The sequence below is a fragment of the Mytilus edulis genome, chromosome 9, assembly GCF_963676685.1.
Source record: "Mytilus edulis chromosome 9, xbMytEdul2.2, whole genome shotgun sequence".
NCBI classification, from domain to species: domain Eukaryota; kingdom Metazoa; phylum Mollusca; class Bivalvia; order Mytilida; family Mytilidae; genus Mytilus; species Mytilus edulis.
Window position 1 is genome coordinate 59,046,114 of NC_092352.1, and position 25,192 is coordinate 59,071,305.

Genomic DNA, 25,192 nt, shown 5'->3' on the forward strand with positions numbered 1-25,192 from the left:
TAAATTAAGTCAAAGATAAGAGTATTAAAACAAAATAAAAGGTTCTCATAACATAAATATCATTGTCCAATCTTATATACTAGTAATCTGATTATTGTCCTCCGGCAAAACTTAGTAATAAGCGATAATTGCTTTCGCACTTTTGACAGCGATGATTGCTTTCTCACTTTTGACAGTCATCGGGTTAAGTTGAATGAATGATTGATTCAATCTTTAATTCAAAGTTCAAAAATAGTAAATATATAATCTCTTTATGTATTTGAAATAAAGAAACATGCATTATATCTAAGAATAAAGAAACACATGAAAACAAGAAATATTCAGCTTCAATCTAAAATGAGAAATATTGAATTTTAAACGAAAGTTCATATAAATATTCAATTTTAAACGAGAGTTCATATAAATATTCAATTTTAAACGAGAGTTCATATAGATATTCAATTGTATACGATATTTTATATAAAACACTTTGCAAATTATAGTAAAAGTTCCTAGTATCACTTTTCTTCCGGTTGTATATATTTTGATTCATAGATATGTTCAATTGAGGTTCTATTAGTTAATAACGATTCGTATATGTTGTTATAATTCCCCATCTGTTCAATTCCAGCTGGTGTGGTTTGTCTTTCACGATGTGTTGGACTATTCTCATGTCGAGTCTCAGGTAAACTAACATCTCTCATTTCAATGTAGTTCTCATGTCTAGTCTGGTGTATCTCAGGTAAACTAACATCTCTCATTTCAATGTAATTTACTGCGATATTGTCCAAAGAACTATTCATATCTGTAGCAGTTGGATTTGCACGAACCTCAGAGGGTTGTGAATGATTGGATGTCCTTCTCCTGTTACAAATCACTATGATGAATACTAAAGCGGCAATAAATATGACAACCAATGAAGATATGCCAACTACAATATAATAAAAATCATAAAAATAAATGAATGTAATTTGTTCAATATTTAAAGTACTAACACAAGTTATAGTTTATGACATCCTACTTGTTTTGTTAAGTCATCATTTTCATTCTAAAATTAATTCAGTCTGTTTCTCCGGCTAAGGACCCACATAGTAAAATTGGTATGTCTAACTATGCAAGATTCTAAATTATCATCGGTATTTGTGTAATTTTTTTTATAATTGATCCTTCGATTCACATCCGAAACTTATAGATGTATGTTAAATAAAAACACGCTCATACATGTTCAAGACTAACTCAGTACGATATCGTCGATATTGACAAGGTTGACACGATATCTACTCAAAATCGATAAACTTATACGCTCATTATATAATCAAACGTCAACTTGATGTCGACACCAGACTCGGACTTCTCTTGAACTGAATTTTAATGTGCGTATTGTTATGCGTTTACTTTTCTGCATTGGCTAGAGGTATAAGGGAGGGTTGAGATCTCACAAACATGTTTAACCCGCCGCATTTTTGCGCCTGTCCCAAGTCAGGATCCTCTGGCCTTTGTTAGTCTTGTATCATTTTAACTTTTAGTTTCTTGTGTACAATTTGGAGTTTAGTATGGTGTTCATTATCACTGAACCAGTATATATTTGTTTAGGGGTCAGCTGAAGGACGCCTCCGGGTGCGAGAATTTCTTGTTGCATTGAAGACCTGTTGGTGACCTTCTGCTGTTGTCTGTTCTATGGTCGGGGTGTTGTCTCTTTGGCACATTCCCCGTTTCCATTCTCAATTTTACCAATACACAAATCGACAATGTCCAATAGTGTTGTTGACCAAAAAAGATAATAAATTAAGGCTAATATAGGGTTTGAAATATAATTCATTTTTTTTTCATAGTATTTATACCTCTTCCAAATTACAAGTTCTGTATCTTGTATTCCTTTGATTGTATAACATTGATAGTAATTGAAATTTAGGTAGGCGAAATATGAAACATTCAAAAACCGTCAAAAGACAGAAACAGGACAAACATGAACAAATATATATGTAAAAATGAATTCCATGGGCTCTCGCACTTGTCAATAAAATAAAATATGGCTAATGTATTAGTTGAAACGTGCAACCACATAAAACAATGATATAGATGATTAACACAGAGTACATCCGTGTGGAGGGTTTAAAGACATAATGATGACCCGAGAAAATACCAAAGATCGATCTTAAGCTTACAAGCGACAAAGATATTGATCAAGCACAAGTAATGATTCAAATCACCTATAGAAAAACTCATATGGGAACACAATTTAACATTTTTAATAAAAAATAATAAAGATGAATTGGATTAATCTGAAGAAATTTAACTTAAAAAAATTATAGGTAGGTCTTAATATTAAAAAATATTATCATATTTTGTTGCTTTTTGTGTCAAATCTATCATGCTGACAATTTTGTATTTGTAATTTTTCTCCGTTTTAAAAACAAAATGCATATTATTTCAACTTTTTGTCATAAATGATTGAAAAATATATATTTAAGAATTTTGAAAAGAGAAAGTGAAATAGAATGTACATTTTGTACATGTTCTTGGTAAAATCATTTTTTGTTCCTCTTTCCCATTTTCTCAAAATTGTGGCTAAAAAGGCTGAATTGATTAGTAAAAAAAAAATGAAAAATTTAATACTCAAAATCTAATCATTTTGAATACACAATTTTTCACAGAGTTAAGTTTGATTATAACATTTTTTAAATACATTAATATTATCCACTTGTATCACATGTTTTGGAAATAATTCCGGAACGAGATTTCAACAACACTGCAACATCAGAAGATTACATCCTTAATATTATAGTAGCTTATTCTTGACCTACATATACTAAATGATAACGAAGGTAGGCTGATAACGATACTGAACGACACAAACGGGGATTTTAAGTATCAAAGGAGTAGGGGCAATAAGACCCTTATTTGGGCCAAAAATTTCTGCAAATTTTAAGAATATCATACATATTCTTAAATTACTGAAAACTTGACTTAGGTATAAAATACTAAGAAAAACAAAACAAATTTGACATCGAACACGTTACCATGGCACCAAATCATGACTTAACTTGCATATTTTGTTAAATCTCGTGATTTTCCTTGATTTTCATCAAATTTTAAGTGTATGTTAGATTGAAAAAGTATGTGCGCACCCAAGAAACAACTTTATATTTAATTTGGTGAGATTATGCCAATAGTTATAATAAAGATTCTGTTAAATTACATTTTGTTGTTTCTCGGCTGCGCAGGATGTTTCCACAACGGAAATACAGATAGTAAACTGAATAAGTTTTGTATTTTTCATCGTTTTTGTGAAAAAAGTATACATTATGACGTAATTGTGACGTCATCAGATAAAAATCTTTATGTTTTTTATTCATATGTCTTGACACTATGCATTTCTAAACATTTTGTGCCAATTTGAAATAGTTATCAAACATTTTATTTTCTTGGGCCAAAACTACGCCTTAATGCCCCTACTCCTTTGTCAACTTTTCATTTGTACGTAGCAACACACTAGCAGGGATGGCATACGGAAGCATATCTCTCCCTGCTGACACTTAGTACCAAGTCTTATGTTTCCTGTCATGATATCGCTGAAAGAGAGTTGCTGCTTATAAGGAAGTTACCTGTGAGTGTTTTCGTAATGATATGTTAAACTTTGCGAGGACGCATCGAAGAGTTGGTTAACCATTATGTTATAGCTTGCCACGTATACGTTCTAATAGTCGTAACCACAACTTCGCCTATTAGTGATTAATTGTGACTTGCTTGACACAAGAAACCGAATGTTGAACTTAACACTAACAAATATTTTTAAGTTATTGGTGCCACTAAAGGAGCATGATTTGTTAACCTTTCCGGAACAGATGAGATCACTCCAATTTTGTTTGTGGTGTTCGTTTTTGTTTCTCAATCTTTGCTTTTCTATGTAATGTTTTAATTCTTTTTATCGTTGTCTTTTTTGCCGAAGTGATTCCAGTTTCCATCCGATTTATAGATTTTGAATGTGCCGTTGTCCCCTTTCAAATTCCAGATGCTTTTTTATTCCAGATAATCTGATGTTCATAAATTAGACATAATATAAAAAACAATGTTTACCTGTTACTGAATCTCTTGTATCACGGGTATCACTTGTAACACTGGTATTACTTACTGTAAGAAAATTAATGTAAACGTGTATATCAATATGTCGACTATAATTACATTTCGAGTAATGTCCATAACATTACATTCGAGAAGTACAAAATTCTTCATCAACGGCAAAATGGCTTTAGAGTTTAAGCTTCCAGATAGACATAGTTTAGATCCCAAGAAACCTCTCACATATGGTAAATAATTGTAGAGCACATGTAAGAGGGCGAATAGTTTCATACTTTTATATCTAAACAATTCATTTGAAGATTTAAGCAAACGAATATGATTTTGCAAGGATCATACAACTACAAATAAGAGGATGTGGTATAATTGCCAATGAGACAATTCTCGACCAGAGACCAAACAAACGATTACCACTTGATGCTCCTGACGATAGGCAGACGTATACATATGCAGAATTTGATGGGGTTCAATATTTTTGTTGATGAAAAATTATCTTCCTAACCAGGGAGATTGGTACAATAACATAAACGGTACCAAGTTGTCAGCACCAGATGCCCATTTCGACAATCAATGTCTCTTCAGTGATGATAGGTGCGGTCAAAATATTTGAAAAGCCATATCTTATCAAAAATATAAAGAGCTATAAATCAAAAAGGATAACAAAAGTATAACCAAAAAACGGGCAAGAAATTAGACTAGAGAGAAACACTATTGCATTTAAAAAAAATCCTAGATATTGTAACAGCAAATTTTAATACAAAAATAGGTATGTTCGTGCCAGTACCGCATCACTGGCTACTTAACTGGTGATACCCTCGAGGACTATCAATCCGACAGCAGAGGCATCGACCCTGTGCTAGTAATAACATAAATGATACCAACAATTCTGCACCGGATGCGCATTCTACAAGCAATGTGTCATCAGTGATGTTTGTTGTCAAGATATTTGAAAACCAAATTTATTAAAAATATAAAAAGCTATAAACAAAAAGTGACAAACAAATATAACCAAAACCGACCAAGGAATCCGAGCTTTGCATAAAGGTGATAAATCCCTCATTTCAAATAATTTCAAACATGTTGTAACAGCAAATTTTTATAGCACAAAATCCGTATGTTCATACCAGTACTAAAGTACTGACTACTGCGCTGGTTATACCAGCGGGGACTATCATATAAAAAATACGATGTGGTTTGATTGCCAATGAGACAACTCTCCACAAGAAACACAAACATTACCAACTATAGGTCTTCCTACGTCCTTCAACAATGAGCAAAGCCCATACCGCATAGTATCCGTCCACGAGTAGAAGCATAGACCACGATTTACAACAAAATATGAAAAAGACTAAACTGTATGTGGGGTATTCGTCATAAATCGATGGGGTAGTCGCTTTCAAGATGGTGATATTAAATGTATAGAACGACAGGTCATCATGTATTATATACCTTCTACAGATCGTAAAATTAAATGGTAAATTCCATCTTCATTTCTTTCTTCATTTGAATTCTAAACTGTATTTTTTTTAATGGTAAAAAATCATAAGGCTACAATTCTTTTTTCTCAATCTTAAAGGGGCACTAGCTACGAGATATAAAAAAAAATCTAAAATATTATTTTGTTTTGCTCAATCATTAATGAAATACAAATAATGAACTAATAATTCGTTTTAGCAGCCTGTATTTTTCAATTTTATCCAACCATATATGTTATTGTTCTAGTATAATATTGAAAATACTTTGAACGCGCGGAACCTCGCCATGCAGTTATTTGGGTTAATTTTAAATACATATGTACAAGTAGTAATGCATGTGGTTGTTTAATTTTATATTTCCTTTTTGTTATGCTTCTTTGTTAGATGTTTGTTTGTGTTGTTCTGATTGAGATTTAGACACGTTATTGATGGCTGTATCCCTATTTTGACAATTTTACCTATTCTGTCTGTTGTGTTCACGTATCGTTATAAATATAAGGGAATTTGATACGACTGGTATCAAAGTGAGAGGGTTAGCGCTATCAAACCAGGTTAAATCCACTATTTTCTACATTTGAAAATGCTTGTACCAAGTCAGGAATATGGCAGTTCTTGTCCATTCGTTTTTTATGTGTTTTGTTATTTGAATTTGTCATGTGATTAGGAACTTTCCGAATAGATTTTCCTCTAAGTTCAGTATTTTTGTGAATTCACTTTTTCCTCGGAGTTCAGTATTTTTGTAATTTTCTTCTTTTTTTTTAATTAAAAAGTATGAATCACTACGCTATTTTTCCAGGTACATGTACAAGTCGTTCCAAATTGCAAAATTTCCTTAGATTGTTCATAAAAAACACATTTGTGTGAATGAAAAGAGAAAGAATTTAAAAAAAAATATGAGAAGATAGGTTTTATAATATATTCTAAGAAAATAAAAAGAACAAATGATGTCACCGAACTTGTTTTCTTGCTACAAAATTCCCTATATTTAAAAGATATTTTTTTTACTATAAGATCTCCCCATAAATGGCTGATTTGAAAAATTATTTCTAAAAGCACAAATATTTGGTACTTGTTAAAATTTTCGATAAAGTTTTCTTTATATGAATTAACAGTGTAACCAATAAATTGCCAATCTGTTTCCAAATTTGCAGTTTTTGGCAAAGAACTAAACCGATTTTTTACTGTGGTTGTACAATTCAAGACGGTGGTATACTCCTGAATTACACTAAACATAAATTTACACAGTACGAAACATGTATCTGAACAGGTCACCAAGAAAAAACAAGTCTTTGAACGGAAATCTTATAAATTTTGTTCTCATTTTTTTATTCATCCGCCAGTCAGAAGGTAGGGTCCGGAAGTTCAGTATTTTTGTTATCTTAATTTTTTGGTTCGAGCGTCACTAATGATTTTTTTGTAGACGAGCTGCTCGAACAAAATTGTAAGCCTGGTATCTAAATTGACTTTCTTTACACATGTTACATGTTGTCAACTTTTTTGATATAAATGTTTGAAAAAATATATATCTATGAATTTTGAAGAAAAAAAAGTTATATGGTATCTTCATGTTCTTGGTCAGGTAATGTTTTGTACCTCTCACACATTTTCTCAAAATTGTTGACAAAATATGCTGACTTAATTAGTAAAAAAAAAATGAAAATTGAAAACTCAAAAACTAATCATTGTAAATATACAATTTTTTCACAGAGTTAAGTTTGATTATAACATTTTTTTAAATACATTAATATTTTCCACATGTATCACATGTTTTCGAAATAAATCCAGAACGAGATTTCAACGAGAATGAAACGTCAGAAGATTACATCCTTAATATTCTAGTACCTTATTTTTGACCTACATATACTAAATGATAATGAGGGTAGCTATATAGGCTGATAACAACAAAAAACGACACAAAAGGTGATTTCAAGTATCAAATTTGCCAATTTTCCATTTGTTCGTAGGAATATACTAGCAGGGCTTGCATATCATGCATATGGAAGCATATCTGTCCCAGCTTATACGAAGTACCAAAGGCTTATGTTTCCTGTCATGATATCGCTGAAAGAGAGTTGCTGCTGATAAGGAAGTTACCTGTCATGTTTTTTTTAATGATATTTTAAAGTTTGCGAGGACGCAATGAAGAGTTGGTTTATTACCATTATGTTATATTTTCGACGGATATGTTATAAAAGAGGGACGAAAGATACCAAAGGGACAGTCAAACTCACCAATCTAAAACAAACTGACAACGCCATGGCTAAAAATAAAAAGACAAACAGAAAAACAATAGTAAACACGACACAACATAGAAAACTAAAGAATAAACAACACGAACCCCACCAAAAACTAGGGGTGATCTCAGGTGCTCCGGAAGGGTAAGCAGATCCTGCTCCACATGTGGCACCCGTCGTGTTGCTTATGTGATTACAAATCCGGTAAATAGTCTAATTCGGTAGGTCATATTCATGAAAGGGAAGGGAATTGTAGTTACGACGTAAGGAACATATCCGATATCATTTGTGAAACGGTTATTTCATAACGGTCAACCAACTCGTGATGGCGTCCGTAAAATGTACGAAGGGATGAATTCAACTTCACCATTTGGAACTCTTGGTTTAATAGCTTCCTTGTGAGCAGCAAACCTCTATCAAGAAAATCATGTTAGGAAATGCAAGCACGGGAATATCGTATCAATTGGGAGATATATACCCCGTATGCAGGTGCTGCTGGAATGTTGCTACTTAGAAATGGAAAGTTCACAATTGGAAAGCTGAAATCATCTCTTTTGTCGTAAAGTTTTGTTTTCAACCGACCCTCATTGTCAATTTCTAGATGTAAGTCAAGATATGAAGCCGACTTAACTGTATCTGTAGTACCCTTTATCTCTAGTTCGATTGGATAGGTGTGTTCCACATATAGTCACCAAATTTTGAATTGTTTAGTGAAAGAACATCATCTATATAGCGGAAAGTAGAGTTAAAGGATATTGCTAACTTCTTATCTTTCTTCCTAAGAAGTTCCTACACGAAGTTAGCCTCATAATAATAAAGAAACAAGTCGGCGAGTAGAGGGGCACAGTTTGTTCCCATTGGAATGCCGACAGTCTGTTGAAAAACACGTCCTCCGAACGTAACAAATATGTTGTCAATTAAGAAATCAAGCATCTTGATAATATCAGTTTCAGAGAATTTTTTGTTTGAATCAGAGTGATTCTTTACAAAGTAGGATTTATCCCTTCCTAAGACAAGATACTTGTATCTACGTTGGCCATTCTTTTTTATGAAGCAAAGTAATACCAACTCTTTCAATTTGTCTTTTAGTTTGGAATGTGGAATACTTGTGTACAGAGTAGAAAAGTCAAATGTTTTAATACTGTTACAAGATGAAAGAGAGTTAGATTGTATGTACTCTAAAAGATCTTTTGAATTTTTAAGTATCCACATCTGATTCACGCCACCTCTAGAATAGGCAGTTCACAATAACTTTGAAGCCCGTCTTTGATTGCTGATAAAATAGATGTTAATAATTTAGAAAGAGGTTTCGTGGAGCACTTGGAAGACCCAGCAATATACCGTTGTTTGTAAGGACACTTATGTAGTTTAGGTATCCAATACAGTGATGGAATATATAATATAATATAAGTCGTAACCACAACTGCGCCCATTAGTGATTAATTGTGACTTGCTCGACACAAGTAACCGAATGTTTAACTTAACATCTACAAATATGTTTAAGGTATTGATGCCACTAAAGGAGCATGATCTGTTTACCTTTCCGGAACAGTTGAGATCACACGAAATTTTTTGTGGTGTTCGTTTTTGTTTCTCAATCTTTACTTTTCTTATTCATGTTATTATTTTTTCGAGTCTTTCTATCGTTGTCTTCTTGTCACGGTGTTGACAGTTTCCATCCGATTTATAGATTTCGAATGTGCCGTTGTCCCCTTTTTAAATTCCAGATGCTTTTTATTTCAGATAATATGATGTTCATAAGTTAGAAATAATTTTAAAAAAAATTCTTTACCTGGTACGGAATCTCTTGTATCACGGGTATCACTTGAAACACTGGTATTACTTACTGTAAGGAAATTATGTAAACGTGTATATCAATATGTCGACTATAATTACATTTCGAGCAATGTCCATAACATTGCATTCGAGGATTACAAAATTCTGCATCAACGTCGAAGTGACTTTAGAGTTTAAGCTTCCATATAGACATATTTGAGATCACAAGAAACCTTTCACATATGGTAAATATTGTTTAAACATATGAAACCAAAAGGCAACCTGTTTCATACTTTCATATCTAAACAATGCATATGTGGATTTAAACTCACGAATATGATTGTGCAAGGATCATACAACTGAAGATGTGATATGATAGCTAATTAAGAGACCACTGTCCACCACAGACCAAATGATGTAGCAATTACCACTATAGGTAACCATACGACCTTTAGTAATGAACAAAACCCAGACCACATAGTAAGGCGCCAAAGCCTAAACAATAAACGAAACAAAAATAGGATTACCAACAACAGACGATAACCACTAAATTACAGACCCCTGATTATGGACAGGCACATACAGATCTAACATGTGGTGGGATTCATAAAAGTTTGTTGGTGCCAAACCATCCCCCTAATCATTGAGAGTGGTTTTATGACATAATTGGTGCCATTTTTGTGTTTTCGACATTCAATGTGTCCTCATTGATGCTTGAGGTCATAATATTTGAAAATCATAGTGAAAAAAAGCTACAAATCAAAAAGGAGAAAAAATAAGTATCACCAGCCCAGTAGTCAACACTTCGGTGTTGACATGAATATCAATAATGTGGTCATTTTTATATATTTCCCGTATAGAAAACGTTTTGAAGAACTAAGGATTTTCTTATCCTAGGCATAGATTACCTTAGCCGTATTTGGCACAACTTTTTGGAAATTTGGATCATCAATGCTCTTCAACTTTGTACTAGTTTGGGTTTATAAATATTTTTGATTTGAGCGTCACTGATGAGTCTTATGTAGACGAAACGCGCGTCTGGCGTACTAAATTATAATCCTGGTACCTTTGATAACTATTTACACCACTGGGTCGATGCCACTGCTGGTGGACGTTTCGTCCCCGAGGGTATCACCAGCCCAGTAGTCAACACTTCGGTGTTGACACGAATATCAATAATGTGGTCATTTTTATTAATTTCCCGTATAAAAAACTTTGAACTTTTTGCAAAACTAAGGATATTTTTATCCCAGGCATAGATTACCTTACCCTAGCCGTATTTGGCACAACTTTTTGGAATTTTGGATCATAAATGCTCTTCAACTTTGTACTAGTTTGGGTTTATAAATACTTTTGATTTGAGCGTCACTGATGAGTCTTATGTAGACGAAACGCGCGTCTGGCGTACTAAAGTATAATCCTGGTACCTTTGATAACTATTTACACCACTGGGTCGATGCCACTGCTGGTGGACGTTTCGTCCCCGAGGGTATCACCAGCCCAGTAGTCAACACTTCGGTGTTCACATGAATATCAATAATGTGGTCATTTTTATAAATTTCCCGTATAAAAAAATTTGAACTTTTTGAAAAACTAAGGATTTTCTAATCCCAGGCATAGATTACCTTAGCCGTATTTGGCACAACTTTTTGGAATTTTTACTAGTTTGGGTTTATAAATATTTTTATATGCAAGGCGGAGACATATTCCTTCATTTCAATTCAGTTCCAAATTTTTGTTACACCAAATGTTTATAACACTAAATCAGTATTTTGCAAGGTGATACCTTCGTGGACTATCAGTTTACCAGCAGAGACCTCGACCAAGATATTAGCTAAGATATGAAACAGACTAAACGGTATTGGTACGTGTTTGTAATCGATAGGATAGTTGCGTTCAATATTGTATAGTATCAGATTAGTAATGATTTGTAATTCTCTTTATATCATATGACTTTAACAATGGAGAAATATAACAGATTAATATATTGATCCTATTTTAAAAGTGGCCCTCAAATAGAAGTTAAATAGTGAAAAGTTTCCGGACGTGAGACCCCAAATGCAGTACATCCGATATCACTTGTAACACTGGTATTACTTGTATCACTGGCATCACTTGTATGACTGGTATCACTTGTGTCACTGGTATCACTTGTATCAATGGCATCACTTGTAACACTGGTATTATTTACTGTAAAGAAAATAATTCATATGTTATAACATCGAATTGACAATTATTGCAATGAGTTATCCGAGCTTTACATTTGAGCGATACAAAATTCCCCCTGAAAGGTGAAATGGCTATATACTTTCAGCTTCCATTTAAAGGTATTTGAAATCTCAAATAACTTAGAATTGACGTAAAAATAAACAGTTATAAAAATAACTTAAAGCCTTCAACAATGAACAAAACTCATATCGCATAGTAAGCTATAAAAGGCCACGAAATGACAACTGTAAAGAAAGTCGAACGACTAACTTAAATTAACGGTGTGATTATTGTACACAACAATAAACACACATATATTCTGTTATCTATTTCTTGTATGAAAAGATATTTTTTTGTATCACTCTGCACGTATTTTTTTCTATTTCAGATCAGATGAACCCTACAAAAATGGAGCACAAAAATGTAGTTATTGAATATGTGTGTTCTTAATGAATGCTTTGTACTTTATTTGGCCTCTTTAATAACTTTGTATCGATTGTTACTGCTGTTTTGTTATAGATGAGATTCGCGTCTTCCGCATGAAATGTTAAGCCTGATATCTGTTAGAAAATAACATACACCCACTGGCTCGATATGCGACTGCTGATAGAGGTTTCAACTCCGAGGGATTCATCAGTCAAGTAGTCAGCACCTATTGTTGACATGAGTTGTCATAAAAATAAATGTACACCAGGCTTTTTCAATAAGTACGGAGTTTTTAACCCAGGAATAGATAACTATATCTATATATGCTGTAATTGCAATAGCTGTCTGAATTTAGACACTCCATGGTCTTCAATTTTGTACTTAACTTGACCGGTTAAACCTTTTTGACTCGAATATCATATGTATCGAATACACATTTTTCTTCTGAGTACAGATTTGAGAAACAGAATCGACTACGAAAGCTTCAAGCTGGCCTAAGAACCATGAAAATGAGATAAATGTTATGATAACCCTACCAGGTAGCATCCAAGTACGAGATTAACAATAACAATAACAATCATTGTATTAAAATTTAGGAAAAGAATATCTTAAATAACATATGACTGTTAAGGTTGTATGTTGCAGTGAAACATGACTATCAACTATTAATTTCCGAATATTTTCTAATGCCAGTGACAAATATCGCCCTCCATCCAGATCGACCAACTTTGCAAAATTTTCATAAATTACGGAGATTTGTTTTCATCCGTAAAATTAGTTCACTACTTCCGATGAACGTTCTGTTAAACTTGTGTATAACACTTGTGTTGTCCACTAATCATCTTTTCGGGATTTTGTGGCATTTAAATACCCATTACAGACATAAAAAAAAATCAAAATTCTGATTCTGGTTTTAAATCTATTAAACTATATATATCATGTACATTACCAGTTCAAGCGACAAATTCCAATGATAAGACACTAGTAGCACGATTTCAGTCTGAAACGGTCATTTTGGTCTGATCACATCTTGATTGACTGGATTTACCGCTAGAAAAAATCTTCAAGATATTTAAGATCGTTTAGTCGCCGTTCAGATCGATAGCCTCATTAGGTAAATCAGTTCGTTAAGGCATGTCAAGACGGAAAAGACTGAATCGTCTAGCGGGTTGTTTAGACCCGTTAAGACCGTGTCAGACCAAAACAGACCATGGATACAAAAGAACGTTAAGAGGCTGTCAGACCGTGTTCAGTCGTGTTCCGATTTTATTAATTTGGACACAAAACGGGTAAAACTTTCCCAGTGTTTATCAGGGGTTGCTCCCCTTTTAAGAATAAAATTAAAATTAAAAAGAAGACGGTATATGTTAACTGAAAGTCTACCATGTCCACTTAATTAACTAAAGAAAATAATCAATTCTAATTCATACCTCTTCCTATTTAATTATTTAACATTTTCTATATTAAAAAAAACATAAGTGGTTCAAAGTCATACTGCTGCGCAAACCGCGGCGAATTGAGTTTAAAATCAACCGATTGCCGAAATAATATTTCTTCATTGAATATAAACATCAAAAACTTTATATTTTAAAATGGTTTACAAGTGATTGTATATAAATATTTATGCAATTATAGACTAGTGCCGTGGTGAAAAATTTGTCAACTTGACGTTACAGATAATTTTCATACCCTGAAAAATTACGGAGGTAAGGACTTAAATGAAAGCATTAAAATTCTCCTATACAAAAATATTAAGATTAACTTGAAACAATAATTACCTAAAACATAACCATTCTGCCTCCAGAAAACTATTAACAAAATTCATCATTAGCGAACACTCTCTTTTAATAGAAAAGGTTAGACATCTTAAGATTCCTAGATATCAGAGATATTGCAAATTCTGTAATGAGATTGAGGACGAAAAACACTTCTTTCTCAAATGCTCTAAATATAACTTTTATAGAAAAAAAAATATTTTGACTCAACGAAAATCAATTCGGAGAGGATTGTTAAAGATGACATGCTTAAACTTACAATATTTATACTAAACCCCACATCTCACAGTCAAATAAAAAAATACAGCTTCCTTAATAAGAGTCATTAGAACTGAAGACGGGAGACCCACAACAATAATTTGAACTGCTACATCTGTATTTTAATATTGTACTGTAATTTTTGTATTTATGTTATGTTTGTCAGAGACTAGTTTTTTTTTTTATTTATATGACAATAAAAGTATTTGATTATAAAAATACAAGGCAAACGTTTTGTTAATAGTTCGTTAGAAATCATTGAAATATATAACAATTTTCAAAGAATATTGTTCATACACACAAAAGTCATTATAATAAAATTGAGAATGGGAATGGGGAATGTGTCAAAGAGACAACAACCCGACCATAGAGAAGACAACCTTAGAAGGTCACCAAAAGGTCTTCAATGCAGCGAGAAATAATGTCTGCATCCGTTGCTGCATATATATTCTTACGACGCTAAAAACGACGATTCTCCAGTAAAAATTTCAAATATATTTGTCAAATATGTGAGAAAATACGTAACCCTACGACATAAAAACTTTATTTGGGTATTTTGATTTAATTCAAGATGAAATAAACGCTTGATCATGATCAAGCATGTGAACAATCTTCTTTGAAAATAAGTTTTATTTATGCATAGGTCGACTTCGTTCTCTACTTCTATTTTTTTGAGTGAAGAATGAGTACAATACAACTGATTTTGTGTCAAATACAGTTGAACAAATTGAAGTTTTTAACGACCTTGACTGGCTATACAGATACAGCCCTTGCACGGTCGGCCCTGGCTTGCGCCTTATTGGGCATTAAATAATTTATTTTTTTACCATGTGGTAATTAACATAATTTGGAATGAAAAAAATATTAATAAAAGTTTACTGAAAGAGCAAAAATTTGAATAAATAAATGAATAAAAAATTGATAAATAAGTAAATAAATTAAAATTTAAATACAGTTGGGTACGAAATAATAGCTTAAACCCTTTCAAACTATTCTAGAAATCTCTCCATGCCGTATGGCACAGGTTATGATTAGCCCTCGGGGAAAAACAGTCAAATGTAGAGATAATTATGACAAGTACGTGTATTCCCGACAAACACTGACAATTACCAAATTCGTTTATTACGTGAACATGAATGCATTTTGTATAACCATTAAATCTGCATATATATATATATAACTGTATACATCACCCATGCAGGAACATATATATATAAATAGTTAGATTTACTGTTACCAGATTTACTTTTTATATTTATTCACACGTGTACGTGTTGTGAGGTTGATTTATTTTGAATTATACTAAATACTAGATAAATAAAAAATAACGAATACATGATACATAATTGTAGACAATCCAAACGGGCTGTATGACATTATAAGTAATAACGCGGGCCATGCTTGTGATAATTGTGTGATAGTGGTTAGTTCGTATAATAAGTCAACGTTCGGTATAGTAAGGGACTGTTTTACACCAGGAACGGTGAAATCGAAGACATCCAAAACCTTTGATAAACATGGAACTATTTTATTGCCAATCAGCCAATTATTGTACAATAATATCTTTGACTCATTGGCACTCATACCATAATGCACATCTTCTTCAGTGGCGGATCCAGAAATTTTCATAAGTGGGGGCCGACGGACTGACCTAAGAGAGGGTTCGCTCCAGTCACGCTTGAGTGATTCCCTATATAAACAACCAAATTTTTTTCCAAAAAAGGGAGGCCCGGGTCCCCTGCCCCCTAAATCCAACTAGGTTCTTATATCTATCTTTACTATTACGTCGCTTCTATATATCATTGTCAATATTTAGCAAACGACAGTGTGATTATTTTGTGTATGAGTGACAAATGATTCGATGACATACTTATCAGTCTTCGGTTGTTGTCAGTGTATAACATGTATAATGCAGGCTTTAATCTTTCAAATTTCTTCCTTTATATGTCATGCATCAAATAATAAGTAGTATTATACATGTGAAAATTAAGGTGATAAAATCTAAGGTATAAAGTAGTGATTAAGACCAACGAGTCCGTTGTGTATATACCGCAACGGATTTCTTAGTGCACTAAGAAGAAAGTTTTAGCACCAATGACTCTCACTAAAACGACGTTTTAAGTCCCCAGAGAACATGGATATAAGAGAATATAATTTATAACTCATATCTATGGTATCAATAGATATAGTAATTGTGAAGTTAAATGACTTTTTTAATCAGCGTGTGCCACTCGGCACGTGACCAAGACCTTAATGCAAATTCCCAATTATCACAATAAAAAGGGTGAAACAGCTTGTATGATTGGAGCTTTCAAACTAAATGGTAGACCCAACCCCCAACATAGCAGGGTTCAAATTTTGAGTTGGAGCCGTTAGACTGCTCTATAATTTGATATAATTTGTCTCGAAAGCAGAATTACACTGCACTGTGAGTATTTGTTAGATAATCACGCGCGATTTTATTATTTAAAGGAAATGCTTTACGAAATAACTAAGATCAGTGTATTTGTACTCGTAACAAAAAGGAGAAAAGATTGGGCTGCCTCTCTTCAATTTTGTCCAGTTTCCAAAGTAAAATCAAAATTAAATTCTCCGACAATGCACATGGTGATATATTGTATATGTCATTCCAACACTTACACTTGTTCTTTTATTTGTGTGGCAATTTTAATGAACATTTTAATTCAAAGCTTGGATTTGCATCCTTCATTCTCCAGTACGTCTGAATTTCTACATACATCACAGTCAGTAATTAAAGTTGTGTGTTAAACGTCAATACGAAAGCAAACAATCCATAGTAAAAAAGATATTTAGAGGGCACATATGTATCTTTCGTCTGACAGCACGTATACACCACAGTTATCGTAAATTATATAAACATATAAAAAAAATCGAAAAAAAACCCATTACTTTTTTAAGACAAAACAGAGAAAAGAACTGATAAGTGCGGGTAATCCATGCGCCTTGCCTCCTTTATGTTTCGATATCTTAAAAATTGATTATTCTTTAATCTATTATAACACGTGAAAACTACACCGGTGAGTTCCATACATGTCATAAACTTACAGCTGGTCCTGAACATGCATGAAGTATTTGCCACTGGACTTTAAACAACAATCAATCACACTACAACTTATAGTATATATAGTTGTGAAATACAAAATGTATATTATAATGATACATTTAAATAAATAAATAGAATACAAATACACACTACTTTATATAACTGACACAATTTAAAGGATTACTCTCTAAACTATATAAGTAGAGAAGCGAAACGTTTCTTTTGCATACTAAACAAACTTCCTAACAGTACATGTTTTTTTAAGGGTTTTCCATGCGGCGCTCAAATATTTTGCATGGTCTTTTGGTAAAGTGTTTAGACATATATGATATTATAAGAACCTTTAACGTATATTAGATTCACATTCGTTATTTTACTCAATATAAAAAAAAACATAAGCATTAATTTATATTAAAAACTGAAGGTCAGACATCACTAATACGTGTATACACAAATTCATTCATTTTTTATTAACGTTTACACATTTTCATCAAGAATGATGATGAGAGTAATTGTAAAATATAATAGGCATGTACTTTATTACGTTATGGATCATTGATTTTGTTACCTGTTGACCCGATTGATTACTAGCACGTGCCATTGAACTCGACCATTTTAACTAAAACAGATTTTATTTTAAATTAACGCCATATATATATATACAAAGTATAGACAAAGTACTATATACATATTATATGGATAAGAAAATAAATATTATAAGGATATATTGTTTGAATGAACATTTTTATACGGTGATACTTTAACACCGTCTCGACAGAGACTGAATGCAGTATATGATCAGGTTTCGGGATCCGGGAAGTCTTTTTTCGAATTTCCGGATGTCGGGAAAATTTTTGTTCCAACTTTAATAGAGTAACTCGCACGAAAAAAAAAATAAACATACAAAAAAAGCAACAGCTTCAACGGTAAACTAGGACATATATCAACAGAAAACGAATTAAAGAAACTGTCTTGCATAAAACAAAAATATGCATGACTGTGTTAATTTGCCTCTGCTGCATTTCTGTGGATTGTCTCATTGGCAATCATACAACATCTCCTTAACTTTTTTAGGTTACGTTTAGGATTTTCCGTTACTAATCTTCAAATACAAAAAACATTTTCACCGGTGTTCACAACATTTCAAGGTTAAATTTATGGCATACATTCTGGTGTGTATACAATTAACATGCGTCCTTGCATTTAATTATCAATATATATTTATATAAACTAACATTTATTAAAAAATAAACAACATATATAGACGAATAATTTATTAGTTCCTCAACAAAACTAGAAAAGAAATAAAGAATCAACACAAGATTTAATCTTTTTTTTCCTAATAAATCAAAATATACTTCAAATTCTAATATTAAAATACATATATACATGTATTAATCTAAAATGCATTATCGAGTAGAAGGGGCGCAACTCGTGGTATCAAACCGGTATACTGAACGGATCTAAACAGGGTCTGAAAATTTAAAAGTTCTTTTGTATCCATGGTCTGTTTTGGTCTGACGCGGTCTTAACGGGTCTAAACAACCCGCTAGACGATTCAGTCTTTTCCGTCTTGACATGCCTTAACGAACTGATTTACCTGATGAGGCTATCGATCTGAACGGCGACTTAACGATCTTAAATATCTTGACGATTTTTTCTAGCGGTAAATCCAGTCAATCAAGATGTGATCAGACCAAAATGACCTTTTCAGACTGAAATCGTGCTACTAGTGAGATGTATCAATTGATTTTAAGAAAAAATGGGAATTTAATGACTTGATAAAGTGATGTCATGTAGTTGATTCTTTCAACGATGGCCAATGTTTAAACAAGTTGACTTGAATGTTTGTCTAAATGTGTTTCTGTAAAACATTGTATCAACATAGTTTTTTTCAGAAAAAAAAAATATATATATGATGAGCAGATTGTTTAGTTCGAGTCTGTTGCTGTAGGTTTCATATCAAATAACTTAATTGCAAATGTTATTTTTTTTCTTTTTCTGAAGATCAACAATTTGTTTGTTTTAAGTGCAACGATTGTCCATGCTTGCATTTGTTTTAATCACAATACACTAAATCTGATCACGAATTGTTATTGTTTCATTTTTATTTCATTGAACACCCTGTCGTTTCCATTCTGATGGACTATATTTGTGTTTGTTTTCTATACTGCAGCACAAATATTGAATCTATACATACTCAAAAATAAGATAAATGCTAAACAATTAGAAAACATGTGCCTTATAACTGTTATAACTTTCATCTTACAGCATATACTATATAGATATAGGAAGATGTGGTGTGAGTGCTAATGAGACAACTCTCCATCCAAATAACAATTTAAAAAAAGTAAACCAGTATAGGTCAATGCACAGCCTTCAACACGGAGCCTTGGCTCACACCGAACAACAAGCTATAAAGGGCCCAAAAATTACTAGTGTAAAACCATTCAAATGGGAAAACTATCGGTCTAATCTATATAAAATATGTTTGAATATGATTCAACATATTTGTATAGAGAACAGCTCGTTTTGCATATCGTAAGTGTTGGTATTATATTTTATTTTAATATGTATCTGTGAAACATATACTCTACATGATTTCTTTTATGGTTTTGTTTATGTTTCATAGAAACCCAACAAAGCGTTATATGCATTGTATACATGATCTATTAAAGGTCCGATAAAGAATTGTCGTGTTAATCATGAACATGTACGTAGTATACAATATCATAAATAGTAAAATTTAGAAAAAAGATATCATCCACATTTTTGTGTGCAAAAACCAGAAACTAATTCACGCTAACTGTAAACTATTTTACTTATTTTTTTTTATGAATATCAATATAAAGCACGTACATACCAGATCTTTCGATTGTTATTTCTAGTTATGATTAAAGAGAAGTTAGTATCATACCTTTCTTGCACTCCGTGTTGTTTATAGAAATATCGTCAACAGCAATTTCACTTTTGTATCCATTACCACGTGTCGCTCTGAACAGAATTTGGAATGGCCCTATATCGTTCAACGACAGCGATTGGAAATGCCATTTGTTCCTATGGGTACCTGATTTCCTCCATAGTTCAATTAAACGTGCATTTTTAACTTGAAATACTTTCAAGGTGTTGATGTGTTTCCCATACATGTGATACCAAAATGTCAAAACTTGCTTTGGACACTCATTTATCAAACCAGACAGTAGATCAGTTACATCGTTTTGTTTCGATTGACTTTGAGATTTAGTGTAAAAGTAGTAACCATTTTCTATAATATATTGAATATAAGTCGGTAGAATAAAAGTAAAAATGTTATAAGATAATCCAGAATATAGATCAAAATATAGATAAAAAAGAACGCTCACGATAAAACTGTAAATATGATAAGTTTATTCCTTCAGAATATCTAGAATTGCTCCAAAAAAATAACGTGGTTTGATGTTGGGCTTGTGTTGATTTTTGTTTTTGTTTTCATATTGATTCTAAATCATGCATTTTTATGAAACCTAGCATAACCACAACAATGCATTGGACAGAATTATGAAAAAAAAAATCTTTATATCATCAGTATAATATTTGTTGCAGACGATATTAACTTGAATTATATCATGTATATCGTAACATAAGTAAGTTCGTTTGGCTTTTTGTAGTTGTTGTTTGGATTCTATTGGCTTTAATGACATATACAATTGTAAATAAATAACAAAAAAGAGAAGAAAGCTATATACACGTAAGATAAGAATCAGTTTGGCCACATTCTTATTGTAAATGAGACGGGATTGATGCTTTTTCTTAGCATAACAATGCATTTTTAAATTAAAACATTCGGAAATGAAAAAAAAAAGAGAAATAAAAAAATATTCTCCCTTAAAAACTAAAGAAACATTATAAAAGCTGACATACATTGTACTTTATAATGCTGCGAAGAACTCCGTAGTATTAAGTAGATATAAAGATAGAATGTATTTAGTTTAACTATAAGTTTGTAAAGGCTTTACTTTCACTGGTAATTTCAATATGATGCTTCTCTGCTGCTGTTTGTTTGTTTGTTTGTTTGTTTTGGTATATATATATTTGCATTGTAACTTTACCGGATGCAGTTGTGTGATCTTTGTCTGGTCCTGTGGATACATGAGATGTTTTACCACGATGAATCGTCCACTTGTATTGAGCCAAACCATTGACTAACCAACCACACGTACCATTATCGAAAGTGCAACTAATGTTAACATTTCCTGTGAAAGATATATTTTTAAAATTCTAAATCAAAGAAAAGTTATAAATGTAGTACATTAGTATGTGTAATATATACTTCTGATTAAGTAGATTACTTATAAAATGCAATTAATGGGATATTGTTACAAGTGACGGTTCAAAGTGCTTTACCAAACTCTTAATATATATCACGTCATGTCAGTGGTATCAGTCACTGAATTTTGTAATGTTTTCGTTTTTATTCTATAGCTAGTTACCACTTCAGTTTAATCATGTATATCTGTTATAAAGTCATTTTTATAAAATTTACTGTTTGCAAAACTATGTATTATTCTTGATATTAATGATGTTTTTGTCCCAGCCAGAAAACCCTGGCCTCACAACTTTTTTGAACTTTTGGTCCTCGGCGATCTTCAACTTTGTAATTGTTATGGCTTTCAAACTTTTTACCTCTGAGCATAGTTTTGTTTGGACGTAGCGCGCGTCTGGCGTATTAAAATATTTTTTAACCTGTTACCCTTTTGATGGCTTTTGTTCGTTTGTTTCTCTGTCCTATATTTTCTCCCATTCTGTATATTTATTGTAACCCTGTCGTGTTATGTTGTCATTAAATGTTATAATTAACACTGCCATTGAAGCGGGATGTTTAACATGCCACAAAACCAGGTTCAACCCACCATTTTTTTCATTAAATGCCCTTTAGCAAGCAAGGAAAATGGCCATTGATACATTATAGCTCGTTTATGTGTGTCTTACATATCGCTGTTGTGTCTCTGTTGTGTCGTAGTTCTCTTATATTTGATACGTTTCACTCAGTTTTAGTTTGTAACCCGGATTTGTTTTTTCTCTATCGATTTATGAATTTTGAACAGCGGTATACTACTGTTGCCTTCATTTACAAAGGTCTTTTCAAATCTCTGTATGACGTTATATAACGTGATACTATCTATTTCAGATATATTATTTAATATAATGTTTCTGTACAGAACATTTGTGAAATCTCTAAACTTTATAGGTTCTTTAACTTTATTCGGTTAATTGGCAAAGACAAAATCAAAAATCTAAATATTGTTAAAACATTTCAATGCAAAAGGACAACATCTTACAACAGTAAGTTAACAGTTAGCAAGTTGAGAATACTTTACCAGTGTATACATCCCGTTGTTGGGATTTAGTGCTATGGCAATTTGTCTTTCATTTTTGTTATGTGCTTTATCTACATACCGTCTTGTGTTTCTTTGTTACATATTTTTTTTGTTTTAAGGTCATAAGGATTATAACAAAAAAGTGACTGCTGTACCTCTAATTTAGATATTCGTATTGTGTTATGTCTGTTTGTTTTGTTAGCACATCTTTGTCAATATAAAGGAATTTTATGCGACTGTCATACAAGTGAGAGGTTTACCTAGCTATAAAACCAGGTTAAACTCACCATTTTCTACATAGGAAAATGCCAACACAAAGTCAAGAGTATGACAGTTGTTATCTATTCGTTTAAAGTGTTTAAGCTTTTTAAATTGCCATTTGTGATACGTAGTTGATAATGATATATAAACAAATGAATACGAATATCCAGCGCATGCAGTATTATGATATTGTATGATGATAAGTGTTCTTTTTCCCTTTCATTAAGATTATCAATAAAAATCTAATATGGTTTTTGTCAGATACAAACACGTTTTACATATAGCTATATAAAATGCATCAATTTTAAAGGCTGAATATGTTAAGAAAGGAAAATTTTCTAATTTCATCTTCTCCATATTTGAAGACATTCAGTTAATAAAGCAAATAAGTTTTACTGAATACCAATTGTATGATCAGAAAAACACTTTTCCTTTAAGAGGAAAATAAGCTATGATATAGGACAAAACGTCGTCTTGTTTTATACATGAAAGAGGGACATTTCGCTATCAGCAGTCGGTTCGGTTCAATTTGGACAACATAGAATAAAAAACATTCCGTTATGTACAGTAACATTCAGTTTGAAAAAATTATACATGTAGCCCGAAGTACAATGTAATAGAAGAAACTAAGTAGAATGAATTAGATTACCATCAATTAAAAAAGTACTCTTAGAGACCTTCTTTTAACTGTCTTTATGATATGAAAATCAACAAAAATCCTTACCATTAGTTGTATAGTATCATGAATGCCGCCATCAATCATAAAAGAAATACCTAAACCATTTCTAGCTAACAACTGGTTTTAAGGCAACTGTGTTTTTTCCCAAGGCAAAGACCATATATGCAACAGTACCTTAATATATTGCTTGCACATAATTCCGTTTACAGGTTTGGTAAACTTTTCAGGTTAATGACGACATTTTGATGCTATGCATAGAACATTACCATGACTACCATAAAACACTGAAACACCTGATTGGTTTGGTACAAAACTTATCAAAGAAGCACTTACCTGATTTTGTATTCATCACTAAAACATGTAAAAGTATGAGCAGCTTCAATGTTAACAACTTCATAACGTTTCGTGGCCGTTTTATCATTTCTTATTATATAATATTATAAATAAGGAAGTAAACATTTAGGTCAATATAAGTATACTTGCATTGATGTTTTCTATGTGTGTATCAAAATATGTTTTATAGTACTTACATGAAATCATGATAAAATTCAAACTAATGATTGGGTTAACTCATCATTTTTGTACATACATTTTTATATTATATACTGTATGAAAGTGAATAATTCATGTTTCATATAGTTAAAACTATTGAATTCATATCAAATTAATGAAGTCATTCATACAAAAAACAACAAAAAACATATTTTTTAACGAACTTCTTTATGTCGGAAATATATTTTAGACAGTTCGCCTGACCCAGTTGAAATGTAGACATAGGCGTACTCTAATAGTGAAAACTTTGCTATCTATATTTTCAACAGCAACACACAAAAAAGGACAAACGATTTCCAAGTTGGTTTTCTTTCATGCAATTACGATCTTGGGAATCAAGAATTATGGAAGGTTTTTTTCGCGGTGTGGAAACTTATTCCCCATGAAAAATGACAAACGAGTTCCAAGTTGTTTTTCTTTCATGCAATTTTTAAATAGAGATCTTGGGAATCATTAATTATGGACGTTTATTTTTCGCGGTGTGGAAACTTATCCCCCATGAACATGGCTTGGACTGGTATGCACGAAAAAATAGCGTTAACCCCTGTTCCGCGACTAATACTATTTTCATGGAATTATAATATAGAGTGCACTGACTAAGTAAAAGGGTGATACAACTACGACGTTGTTCATTTTAACACAAAGATGTACGCAAATATATTCATTGATTATAAGGGATAAAAATTGCAAAAGTGTAGCAGGCGGTTAGAAATAATAAAAATGCACAATCTATTACACACAGTCTCCCATAAAACAATGCAAAAAGTCCACAAGGAGGGTCATCATATTCGATTGAAACTGTGTGTGCTTAAACAACATTATAAAAGAAGTTCATATAACAGATATTTCATCTGGTTCCCATGTCTTTCAGCTTGGAGATGCTGTAATGTACCGGGAACCAGTTTTGCCATGTTTGAGGCAGTATTTTTCTAGGAAATTGACCAATTTCAACACCCTGAAACTTATAATTGCGAAAAATAACGAGATAGAGAATGATGATTTATTGAATAATCAATTGTTAAAGCTTTAGAAACTCATCAGTACAAACATTTTTCAAGAAACAGTTTGTGG

General features: G+C 32.2%; 1 protein-coding gene across 1 annotated transcript; it reads right to left on the reverse strand.

The window, feature by feature from the left end:
* Positions 1 to 232: 232 nt before the first annotated feature.
* Positions 233 to 23,979, reverse strand: LOC139488663 (MAM and LDL-receptor class A domain-containing protein 1-like). The gene is made up of 7 exons (XM_071274467.1): positions 23,903 to 23,979; positions 21,361 to 21,504; positions 20,190 to 20,537; positions 11,639 to 11,731; positions 9,558 to 9,611; positions 4,057 to 4,110; positions 233 to 910 (listed from the first exon to the last, which is right to left on the reverse strand). The coding sequence occupies exons 1-7, from the start codon at positions 23,964 to 23,966 to the stop codon at positions 498 to 500; spliced, it is 1,170 nt and encodes a 389-aa protein (XP_071130568.1). The 5' UTR covers positions 23,967 to 23,979; the 3' UTR covers positions 233 to 497.
* Positions 23,980 to 25,192: the final 1,213 nt, after the last annotated feature.